At 34.0% G+C, this 12,772-nt stretch overlaps 1 protein-coding gene across 1 annotated transcript in view; it reads right to left on the bottom strand.

Annotated features, from left to right (window-relative positions):
* The window catches only part of LOC107561100 (calpain-15-like), a 31,950-nt gene that overhangs the window by 1,356 nt on the left and 17,822 nt on the right, over positions 1-12,772 (bottom strand). Inside the window, exons 4-13 of the mRNA XM_016245456.1 lie at positions 11,550-11,611; positions 10,373-10,576; positions 9,170-9,353; positions 7,888-8,111; positions 6,282-6,407; positions 4,768-4,920; positions 3,328-3,489; positions 3,014-3,240; positions 1,640-1,803; positions 461-639 (exon numbers count right to left, since the gene is read on the bottom strand). Coding sequence (XP_016100942.1) covers positions 461-639; positions 1,640-1,803; positions 3,014-3,240; positions 3,328-3,489; positions 4,768-4,920; positions 6,282-6,407; positions 7,888-8,111; positions 9,170-9,353; positions 10,373-10,576; positions 11,550-11,611 — 1,685 coding nt within the window. The remainder of the gene's footprint in view (positions 1-460; positions 640-1,639; positions 1,804-3,013; positions 3,241-3,327; positions 3,490-4,767; positions 4,921-6,281; positions 6,408-7,887; positions 8,112-9,169; positions 9,354-10,372; positions 10,577-11,549; positions 11,612-12,772) is intronic.

The raw sequence follows: 12,772 nt of genomic DNA, 5'->3' as shown, positions 1-12,772 counted from the left end.
TATATATATATATATATATACATATAAAGTTATATATATATACACACTATTTAAATGATAAATAATAATAAAAAAACATTCATTCATATAAATAAATAAATAATTTTTATATTAAATAAATAAACAAATAATCACTTTTTTGTTTTTAATAGTCTTTAATAATTATTTTAATAAATTAGCTTTCATCATCTTTTTAAATTAATAACTGTGTTGGTTAAAACTGCATAAGCAGCACTGTAAGGGTTGATAAATCATGTGAATGAGAGGAGTGTGATTGTGCTATGAATACTTTAGAGGTGAAGCGGTCATGTGGTTCTCGCTCTAAAATAAAACAGGACTATCATTGACGATCACACTGCAGGCTTCCATCTGGAGCCGGAGGAACAGCGGCCTGCTCTCGTTCCTGCTGCTGTCAGACGAGCAACGCCTGGAGGAATCAGGGAAGTGAGGCTGTGTTTACCTGTGCAGCGGCGGCACGCTGTCGATGGTCTTCAGGCTGCCGCGGGTCGACACCACATTGAAGCTGTCGGTACAGTCACATGACACATGGAGGTAGTACTTCGGGTGACGGTTCTCCACGACGACGATGAGCCCCGCCCACCCGTGAGTCAGGTAGTAACATGTCATTCCTTCTCGACCCTGAGAATAAAAACACAGCCTTCCTCGTTGCTTGCTCTTAATTATTATTGACCCTTTTCACATTTCCAGGTTTCTCAGAAGAGGAAGTTGTCACAGTTGGTTAAACGTCTATATATGTATAGTACATATACATATACATATATATATATATATATAAATTAATTAGTAATGATAACAAAAACTACTATATATTGAAATATATAGTATTGATAACAAACATACACACATTTATGATTATGCAATAAAAGTGTATTATATTTACAGATATACAAAACTTTTACATTCACATAATTTATGTGTTAATTATATATGAATTATTATTATAAAATATTACTAAACTTCTAAATATATACATTTGTAATATATAACTTTGTTAATTATATGTTTAATTATTAAATTATTCATGACTATAAACAAATTCTATTAGATATAATGATTACAAAATAAAAATATACTATAAATACTTTTACTATTCTATAGTAATAACATGCATCAAATAAATGCATAACAATATATATAATAGGAATTATTACATTATTTATTCCTATTATTAAAAAAAGTTTGAAATGACAATCTCAATAAATTACATGAAATCATAAACATACAAAGTAAACCCATTTTCTCATCATATAACAGTTTTATTCTGCTCAGTGTGATTTCTAAAAATTCCTCGCAAATAAAAAAAAAACAGAATTAATAAAATTATACAGTAACACTTTTTTAAAAAGAAACAAATCTCAGTATTAACTAGTTGCTTATTAGCATGCATATTAGGCGCACATTAATGCCTTATTCTGCATGACCATATTCTAGATCCCTTAACCCGACCCAATACCTAAACTTAACAACTGCCTTACTAATTATTAATAAGCAGCAAATTAGGAGTTTGGCGAAGGAAACTCTTAGTTAATAGTGAACATGTGTTCCATAATCTAAAGTGTTAGCCATTTACATATTTATCTTCATGCACTGGAGAAATGATAGTGAAAGTTCTCCATACCTCATGTCTCTCTCCCTTGTTCTCCGTCAGCAGGATGATGGCGTCGGCGAGCGTGGTGTGTGTGGCCTCCACCTGCTCCACCATCACCTGTCTGGAGCTGTAGATGGCTAAGATGTACCCTGGGAAATCCTGACTGGGTCTGCGATCGTTGGTGGGGCTGGACACTATAAAAACACTCGCATGCTTTCTTAAAGGCATAGTTCACCCAAAAATGAAAAGTCTGTCATTAATTACCCTCATGTCGTTCCAAACCCGTAAGACCTTCGTTCATCTTCGGAACACAAATTAAGATATTTTTTGATGAAACCGGAGAGCTCTCTGACCCTCCATAGACAGCAACACAACTGAAATGTTCCCAGGTCCAGAAACGTAGCAAGGAGATCGGTAAACAGTCCATGTCCAAACAGTCCAACTTAAATATTTTTTGTGCGCAAAGGAAAAAAACAACAACTTTATTTAACAATTCTTCTCCCCCGCAACACCGTCTTCCGCCATTATCGAGAGTATCAAGACGCATGCGCGCGTTTCCCCTGAACGTAATCCAATGAACATAAACAACGCTGATTACGTTCAGAGGAAAGTGCGCGCATGCATTGTGCTACTCTCGATAACGGCGGAAGACGGTGTTGCGGGGGAGAACAATTGTTCAATAAATTGTTATTTTTGTTTTCTTTGCACACAAAGTATTCTCGTAAAACCACTGATGAGCCACTGATGTCCTTGCTACGTTTCTGGGACTGGGAACATTTGTGACCCTGGACCACAAAACCAGTCATAAGGGTCAATTTTTCGAAATTGAGATGTATACATCATCTGAAAGCTGAATAAATAAGCTGAAGCTGAATAAAAATCTGGAATCTGAGGGTGCAAAAAAAATCTAAATATTGAGAAAATCACTTTTAACGTTGTCCAAATGAAATACTTAGCAATGCATATTACTAATCAAACATTAAGTTTTGATATATTTACAGAAGGAAATTTACAAAATACCTGCATGGAACATGATCTTTACTTAATATCCTAATGATTTTTGGCATAAAAGAAAAATCAATAATTGACCCATACAATGTATTGTTGGCTATTGCTACAAATATACCCCAGCGACTTGACTTACTGCTTTTGTGCTCCAGGGTCACATTTCAGTTGTGTTGCTGTCTATGGGAGGGTCAGAGAGCTCTCGGATTTCATCAAATATCTTAATTTGTGTTCTGAAGATGAATGAAGGTCTTACGGGTTTGGAACGACATGAGGGTGAGTAATTAATGGCAGACTTTTCATTTTTGGGTGAACTAACCCTTTTATCTCATCTAAAATGATTCCTGCTTAATGATTCCAGAGTGTTTGTTGTAATTAAGCGTGTGTGTGTTTGTGTACCTGGTGTCAAAGCGCCCGTCAGGTCCATCTGCCAGTGATTAAAGGCACAGCAGACAACCGCGTACTCTCCCGGCTCCAGCATCACGTCACATCCTACGAACTTCTTCACCGCGCGCTTGCTGTGCGCCAGCAGACGTCCCAGGACCAGCTTATTCCCGTTCCCAAACGAGGCCCGGAAGACCATGATGCACAGATCCAACAGGTGACTGTCGGCCGTGTCCGAACGCCTGGAGGAGTGACACAGAACTTATGTTGTTGTTGTTTCATGATTAATATTTCATGTCTCATTCTTTATTCATTTGGCTGTTATTTACCTGCTGCCCTCCTGGAAGAGGGCGAACTCCAGCGCGGTTCTCTCCAGGACCGTGAGGGCGGTGACGGTCACCGGTTTACTCGCCCGGCACGGGAAGCAGCCCTGCAGACGAACTTCCTGCCAATCAGGATGAATCTTGCAGATATCCACCGAATCAAAGTACCTGCACACATAAGATACAATCACCACAAATTAAATAACAGGGTTTTTGTGCTCTAGTTATTTAACTAGATCTAATGATAGACTGATATGCTGGTCTGGTGGATGATTGTGTATTTTGGCCAATTAGTGCATCAGCTGATAACAATACCTGATTGGAATTAAAATAATGTTTACACAAATATAATTATTTTGTCCATCTCATTTACAATCATTAAAGAGCATGTATAAAATGTTTATAAAATGTAACAATTGTTAAAATAATTATTTAAAATCTAATAAATATGTAAATCATTTGATCTCCTTTGCCAACATTATACATATCTTAATATTTTTTAATAAGAATTGTTAAATGTCTTTAATTATAGCATATGAAATCTACATAAATTTGAAAATAATATTAAATATTAAAAATGTATATCATATTAAAGTAACTGAATTGTAATATAATATCCGTAACAAATATGGTGTAAAATAAATCATTATTTTTTACATTTATGTAGATATTGTTTGTATTTATTAAATATGCATTTAACATAAAATTAATATATTTTTAACATTTGTAATAAATACGATGTAAATAAGTCTCTTTTTTCATTTTCTAATGTATGTAGATCTCATTTGCCACCATTAAATAATATGTACAATTAAAATGTTAACGTAATATTTTCAATAGCCTAAATATCATGTAAAAAGTCTTTCAAATTTAAAGCAGGTCTCATGTCATCATTAAATAATGTTTATATGAAATAAAATTAATTAATTTAAATATAATTTTTTCTAACGCATATTTTTTGTTTTCAAAAAGCATATTTTCAAGCAATATTTTTACTTTTTTGCAATATAAAAATAGCATAAAATATGTTTTTTTATTAATGTAGATTTTAATAATTTAAAATAAATAAATAAGGTGTAAAATGTCTTGTTTTTTCCCCCCAAGTTCATCTCATTTGCTCATATGTATATAATAAAAAAAATCGAAATCGAATAGGTTACATAATAAAATACAAATAATATACAGCATATTTATATATGTTTATATAATTTAAAATGAATTTAAAATTGAATGAATTTTAAAACATTTTTAAACAATTTTCAGAGAAAAAAACAAACATAATATAATACAATACAAATACACAGGCCATCCACCTCCGGCACATTCACACCACTTCTGAACCACTTCTGACCACTAATGAGGTGCTCTTTATTTATGGAAAGCTCTGATGAAGCTCATCTCAGATTAAAGGTCAATGTAACACAGATGAAGCACTTAATGACTCACTTAATGAAGTCTCCGTATTCTATCCAGAAGACGCCTTCGCTGCTGCCGTGAGCCATGAGCTCGTGACGCAGGTGCTGCGGCCAGTCGGCCCACTCGTCTGACCACGAGCCGTTCCAGGAGAACCGGCCCCAGGGGTTCCTCAAACGCAGCAGCCTGAACACAAACGAGAAGCGCTCCAGATTTACAGCTCTGTCCTGCTTTACTGACACGGGAGCGGCGCTTTTATTGTTCTGTCATAATGAGTGCACGCGTGGCTCCCGATATAAAAACAACTCACTTCCTCATGCATGCTACTGCATGACCTCAGAAAACCTAGATGGACTACTTTTTTGTTCTTGGCATAACTGCATGAATTATTTTCATTATATGCAAAGCAGTAGGTGTGTAATGGTACACACAAAAAATGTTTGGTTTTGAAGTCATGGTTTGGTATGTTTTCAGAAACCGCAAATAAACGTACTCTTTCATTAAACAGTGGATTACTGTACAAATTGTGGCTCTGTCTTTAAATGAATTCAATTAAAATAAAAAAATAAATCTCTACAGCTAATGCTGTAAAGTATTAATTGCATATTACTAGATATTAAAGATTAACAAAGCAAACCAAAGTATTAAATTCAATTGCTATTTATTTTTAAATATAATAATCAAAACTGAACTAAAAAAAATTGTATACAAATGTAAATTATACATAATACAGTTTTTACATGAACTTAAATCTAATTATACATTTGTTTCTCCAATTTGTTCATAATCATAACTTTTTCATTAAGTAATTAAGACATCACTAACAGGTTAAGTAAATATAATAAATATATAGGCTAATACAGTGCATATATTTAGCGAAACACTCTTCCCTAGACTTCATTATTTTAGCGAACAAATGAGTTGTGGACACTGATGACTTGCCTGAGGTAAATGTAATGCTATTTTTTTTTACAAGCTGATTTATTGAGGTGTTTCTGCAGTTGAAACACTAAATGAGTGACTTATTTCATGTCTTATTCATGTTTATTTCATGCTCTAACTAGTAGTAAAAGAAAGGGATCATCACGATTATACAGCGATCGGTCACGACACATCAAAGAGCAACAAAATGCCATTTATAGCTTGAATTTCCTCATAAAACTGACAGAGCGTGAAAGATGAGATTTTGTTTCTTATCGAAATTAACTAAACGCAAAGCTTATTGCGATTATAGGACGGGAGGTGCGCTATATAATGTCTAATAAAGTTTTATTCACTGAAACAGCACAGACTAAATAATCAATCTTATGATTTAAGAATTGATATTGTGTCATTGAAATGAGGAGATTCAAATTAACTTCTGCATATACAGTGGTTAAAACAACACTGCTTACTGACCCAAAAAGACCCATACTGAACATTTTTAGTGTGAATACGTGTACAGTTAACTTACACCCCAACAAAATAGAGTGCTATATATCATATTTTCTGTCGTATGGGTGAACAAACCCTTATTTCACAGAATGCATGTTGTGAACGTGTCTGACCTGTAGCCCTGAACATCCCTGACGTCCAGAATGGAGTAGGCGTGTCGGGGGCGGAGCCCCAGAGACTCATATACAGCATCATCCACCTTCATGTTCCCGCCACCACAGGACGCCCCCATCAGAAAGCTGAGACACACACAGAGAACGATCTCAAACCCAAACATCGTAACTCACTTCACAATTACACTACTATCAGAACAGTGATTTTTTTTTAGTATCTTTGATACTTTTTTTATTATAATAAAGCAATAAGCCCCGTGAAGCCGTGGTTTACAGTGAATTAATAACAGCTAAGGGGCGTTGTTAGGCACAACACGAAGCGGAGTGCCTAAAACTCCCTTAGCTGTTATAAATTCACTGTAAACCACGGCTTCACGGGGCTTATTGCTTTTATAAAACGGTTATTCCATACACGTAGTAAGGTTTCACAAAGCAAATAAAGTGTAATGATATTAATAAAAACAGTATTCTTCCACCAAACAACGTAGTTCCTCAGAATCAGTTGTGGTTCCAGCTAAGTGGCTGCCGAGCAACACACAAACGTAAACAGGTACACAAAGGTGTGTGTTTGTAGAGTAATTTACAACAGCTTCGAACGCGGCTCAGCCAATCAGAATCAAGGACCGGAACTCTCCGTTTCATAATTTTGAATTAGTTTACATATAGTCCATTAGCAATTAAATTTAAGTTACATTTTTAGTATTTTATTGTGCATTTTTGGTAATTTTTTATTTTTAAATATGCCTTTATAGTTTTTATTACATTTTATTTCAGTTGTAGTTATTTTAGTACATCAAGCTAAACAAAATGAAAATAAGTACATTTTGAAAACTAAAACACATTTATTTTTGTATTTAATTAAAAAAGTAAAAATACGTTTTTTTGAATGATTTTAGTTAACTATAATACATACAAACCCTGCTATATAAATACCATATGAATATTCAAATTAACAAATAACTTTACAGCACATAAAACTCAAAATACAACATTTTAACCTTGTTTATTTATATTTTTAGCTGAATCATTTATTATTATTATTTTGTGAATAATATTTTTATTCCAATTTTTAGATTCAAAATCAAATATAAATTTGAATCAGAATCACAAATAAACAGATGGACAGAAAATTAATAAACAAATATTTTAGTTTATATTAGTTTAATTACTTCATATAAAATGATTACAACAACTTTTAAATAATGGTTGAAAATATCCAACAGTGTGTCTTTTAGATATAAATTCTACAATAATAATTATAGACATAATACTTATAAATTAATATCATTATCAATATTTTGCAATATAATTTGCATTATTCTGCTGATACTGTATGTATAACTAATGCTAGTATGTGGACACTAATCGTCCTGTAATTGCCAAGTAGCCCAGAAATACTTTGTATTGATCCAATTTGTAGTAATGCACTTTAGAGGCCTTTTCTTTTAATTCATTTATTGGCTTTTTGCCTTTATTACAAAGGACAAAAGATGCCTTGTCATCTTATAATGTGCCTTGAAATTAGCGAGTCCAGAGCACAGTGAATAAATTACAGAGCTCAAATTACAGGACAATTAGTCTAATAATCTGGAGCATGTCGCCATACCCCGCCTCCTTGGAGCTGAGCATTTTAGCCCATATGAGGTCCGTGTCGATGGGCTCTTCACGGGGGTTGGTTGAGCTGACCTGCAGCATCAGACTTTCACAGGGGGCGCCAGTGAGCGTCGCCAAACCCTCGATGGCACGACCGGCCTGCAGCGCAAAATATGAGCCATGCAGCTTCGCCAGAGCCTTTTCTATCAGCGCGACCCACAGCTGCCTCCGCTGAGCCTGTCCCAGAGAAAAACACAGAAAAAAAGAGAGATTAAAATATTAACACAAGCCATTAGCAGGAAGTAAAGCAACCAACAGGGATGTAATGTTTGCAGTAAAAAATTTTTTTTTCAAAAATACAATTTAGAATTGCCTATACACACTACTTTGTAATAAAAAGCCTTTGTAAACAAAAATATTTAAATATAATTTTTTTAAAATATAATTAGGTTCTATATATTTAATCATAATAACATTTTAATGCTAATAGTAGTATATAAAATGTATACAGTTATATTCAGTAATAACAATATTTAAAATAAAAGTTGAATTCATTTAAAATATTAAAATCTTTACAACGTTTAAAACACTTTTCACTAACTTTTTAAATGCTTTCCAGTAACAGTCTAAAATATTTGCATACGTAATCACTAATAACTGCATACATAATTATTTTAAATTATTTTACGATAAATACAACATTTTAATCTTGTTTACTTATTTTTCTCATGCGGATTCATTTGAGATTTTTTTAAATAATAAATTCATTTAAAATATTACAATTTTTACAATGCTTAAAACACTTTTTTTAAACAATCTATTAAATACTTTCCAGCAAAGGTCTAAAATATTTGCATATATATAATAATAATCAATAATAGCATACATAATTATTATTCAAAATATTACATAATTATTTTACAATTGACTTATAATTTATTGCTACATGACATTGTTTAGTAAGTAAAAACATGCAATTCTTTATTTCATTTAATTAAAAATTTTTTTTAAATTTAATTTAAAAAGAAATGTTGTCTTTATTTTTCAGATAAATGTAGATCTGGTTCCAATATGTATGTATCAAAACTATTTGCTGTTACAATTCATTTTTCGCCACCTCTGGTTGTTTGGTACTGTAGGTAAAAAATTTGCAATTATTTACTTTGGATGACAATATTTGAAAGTTGAAACTGCTCATTGAAGGCAGTTATCTCAAATAATCATGATTAGTCTATTAATTGCAAGCACTTATAAAATCAGTCCTAACAAACAAACTCAAGCGCAGCAACACAAACCTGTGAGAAGAGCAGGAATCCGTATTCGTCGCAGGGCAGCATGTCATCCACCAGAACCGTGGTCCACGTCCCGTCTTTACAGAGACGCACCTGATACGCTCCCTCCTGGCATATGGTTCTGGTGATCATCACACGCTCCACCAACTCGGGCCGCTCCGCTAGCACCGCCAGAGCGCTTAAAAACCTGAGAAGCACACCAGCGCGAGGTTGGTTTGATAAGAGCGACACTGTGAACATTTCACTCCTACATGACTAGCCTGGGGCTGAAATGAATGTGTGCACAACTAAACAGGATGCCACTTGAGGTCACGTGACAAAAAATAGTGTTTGAATGCATAAAAAGTTACTTTTAAAAGTAATTTGTTATGATATTGCGGTACTCCATAAAGTAACTAATTGTGATACTTAGTTACATTTGTTGGGAAGTAATGCATTACGTTACTTCTGTGTTACTTTTTGTCACCTGAGCTGAGCTTGCTTATTTATTTTTAATAATAAAAAATCCAAAAGCTGTATTTTTGGCAACTGTAAAGGCCTTACTAGTTACTTGAAAAAAGTAATCTGATTACATAACTCATGTTACTTGCAATGCACTTCCTCCAACACTGTGCATAATACATTCTGTTTCACATACATTTTTATTAAATGTGACCCTGGCTGCGAAAGTCATTTTTTGGTGATTTATTTGTTTTTTTACATAAAATCATCCTTCATAATGTAAAGAACATTCTTTTTTTAAACAATCTATTAAATACTTTCCAGCAAAGGTCTAAAATATTTGCATATATATAATAATAATCAATAATAGCATACATAATTATTATTCAAAATATTACATAATTATTTTACAATTGACTTATAATTTATTGCTACATGACATTGTTTAGTAAGTAAAAACATGCAATTCTTTATTTCATTTAATTAAAAAAATAAATTTAAATTTAATTTAAAAAGAAATGTTGTCTTTATTTTTCAGATAAATGTAGATCTGGTTCCAATATGTATGTATCAAAACTATTTGCTGTTACAATTCATTTTTCGCCACCTCTGGTTGTTTGGTACTGTAGGTAAAAAATTTGCAATTATTTACTTTGGATGACAATATTTGAAAGTTGAAACTGCTCATTGAAGGCAGTTATCTCAAATAATCATGATTAGTCTATTAATTGCAAGCACTTATAAAATCAGTCCTAACAAACAAACTCAAGCGCAGCAACACAAACCTGTGAGAAGAGCAGGAATCCGTATTCGTCGCAGGGCAGCATGTCATCCACCAGAACCGTGGTCCACGTCCCGTCTTTACAGAGACGCACCTGATACGCTCCCTCCTGGCATATGGTTCTGGTGATCATCACACGCTCCACCAACTCGGGCCGCTCCGCTAGCACCGCCAGAGCGCTTAAAAACCTGAGAAGCACACCAGCGCGAGGTTGGTTTGATAAGAGCGACACTGTGAACATTTCACTCCTACATGACTAGCCTGGGGCTGAAATGAATGTGTGCACAACTAAACAGGATGCCACTTGAGGTCACGTGACAAAAAATAGTGTTTGAATGCATAAAAAGTTACTTTTAAAAGTAATTTGTTATGATATTGCGGTACTCCATAAAGTAACTAATTGTGATACTTAGTTACATTTGTTGGGAAGTAATGCATTACGTTACTTCTGTGTTACTTTTTGTCACCTGAGCTGAGCTTGCTTATTTATTTTTAATAATAAAAAATCCAAAAGTTGTATTTTTGGCAACTGCAAAGGCCCTACTAGTTACCTGAAAAAAGTAATCTTATTACATAACTTGTGCTACTCGTTTCCTCCAACACTGTGCATAATACATACTGTTTCACATACATTTTTATTAAATGTGACCCTGGCTGTGAAAGTCATTTTTTGGTGATTTATTTGGTTTTCTATGTAAAATCATCCTTCATAAGGTAAAGAACATTCTGTGAAAAGATCATAAGCTCTCACTGGCATCAAACTGTGGCTCGTCTTGATTTCAACCTTCACACATCACAGGTCTTTAAGAGCAGAAAATACAAAGGTCAATCTGATTTGACTAAAATATAAAAATGAACCAAGACATATCTATTTCTCAGGACATCAGAGATATCAAGGAGTTTCGAAGTTCCTAGAAACATATCTGAAAGGAAAACTCCTGCTGAACTTGTATTTATGAGTCCCAGAACTAAGGGAGTTGTTCAATTTAAAAGATGAAGTACTTCGCTTAGAGCAGTTTCAACTGTAAATGATAAAGTGCCTAAACACCTTTGTGTTCTTTTATGAAACCTTTTATTGAATATGGAAAAAGATCAAGAACAAGAAGTTGGGTATTTGCATTTCAGCCCCGTCGGCAGTGAATCATTACACACTCGACTCACAAGAGCACACGGCCATTAACTTCTGCGGGACGCTCCCTTTTGTCTGAACAGACCATCACGAGCTGAACAACATGCATTCATCATGTCCTCAAACACAAAGTCTGAGCATTTTCTCCTCCAAGAAGGTCAGAAATATATCAAATATTTAGGAGATATGAGGGCCGCCGCTGTTTTTATGCTCCGTGTGTGTGTGTTTTTGATATTGGCTCAGCATCAAAAACAGAGCTGCGGTTTGATACCAATGAAATGTCAACAGAATAGAGTAGCAGGATGTTTAGATAATGGAACATGAGTATTTAGGCGGGTCAAGTGTCTAATAAAGAGATATATATTACAGTATACAGTCAACACTACAAATTAGACCACTAGAGATGCACCGATGTATCGATCACGGACATTTAAACTGATATCAAAACAGATGGTTCATTAATAATTAATAAAGTACATCTATTGTGTTGGATAAGGTCTTGAATTTGGTTCTTGAGCAGCAAAGCAGCATATTAGATTGATTTCTGAAGAATCATGTGACACTGAAGACTGGAGTAATGATGCTGAAAATTCAGCTTTGATCACAGGAATAAATTACATTTTATAATATATTCACATAGAAAACTGTTAGTTTAAATTGTAATAATATCTCACAATTTTACTGTATTTTTGGATCAAGTAAATGCAGCCTTAGTGAGCATAAGAGACTTCTTTCAAAAACATATTAAGGGAGTCATATGATACGATTTCAATTTGTCCTTTCTCTTTGGAGTGTTACAAGCTCTTGGTGCATAAAGAAGATCTGTAAAGTTACAAAGACTAAAGTCTCAAATCCAAAGAGATATTCTTTATAAAAGTTAAGAGTCAACGACGCCTACCAAAAACGGCTCGTTGTAACACGCCCCCACATGTCTACGTCACTATGTGTAAATATATGAGCATACTGCCCAAATGTGCACGCAAAGAAAGAAGGTGTGGTTTCAGTAACCGCAGTTAGTGTTGAAGCAGCATGTCAGGGAGACGCTGTGTGTTTCAGTGCGAAAGCAAAAGCACTTTATTTGGCCTTCCGGAAGTAGATGCAATTAGGAAACATTGGTTAAGATTTATTTACAACAGAACAGCACAACCCAGATGTTCGAATTTGTGCAACGCATTTTATGGAAGACGGTTTTTTGAACCTAGAAGAGTACAAGGCTGGCTGTGCACAAAGGCTATTTCTAAAAAAAAAAAAAAAA

The sequence above is a fragment of the Sinocyclocheilus grahami genome, unplaced genomic scaffold, assembly GCF_001515645.1.
Source record: "Sinocyclocheilus grahami isolate Dianchi unplaced genomic scaffold, SAMN03320097.WGS_v1.1 scaffold758.1, whole genome shotgun sequence".
Lineage (NCBI taxonomy): Eukaryota > Metazoa > Chordata > Actinopteri > Cypriniformes > Cyprinidae > Sinocyclocheilus > Sinocyclocheilus grahami.
This window is presented reverse-complemented; position numbering and strand designations above follow the sequence as displayed.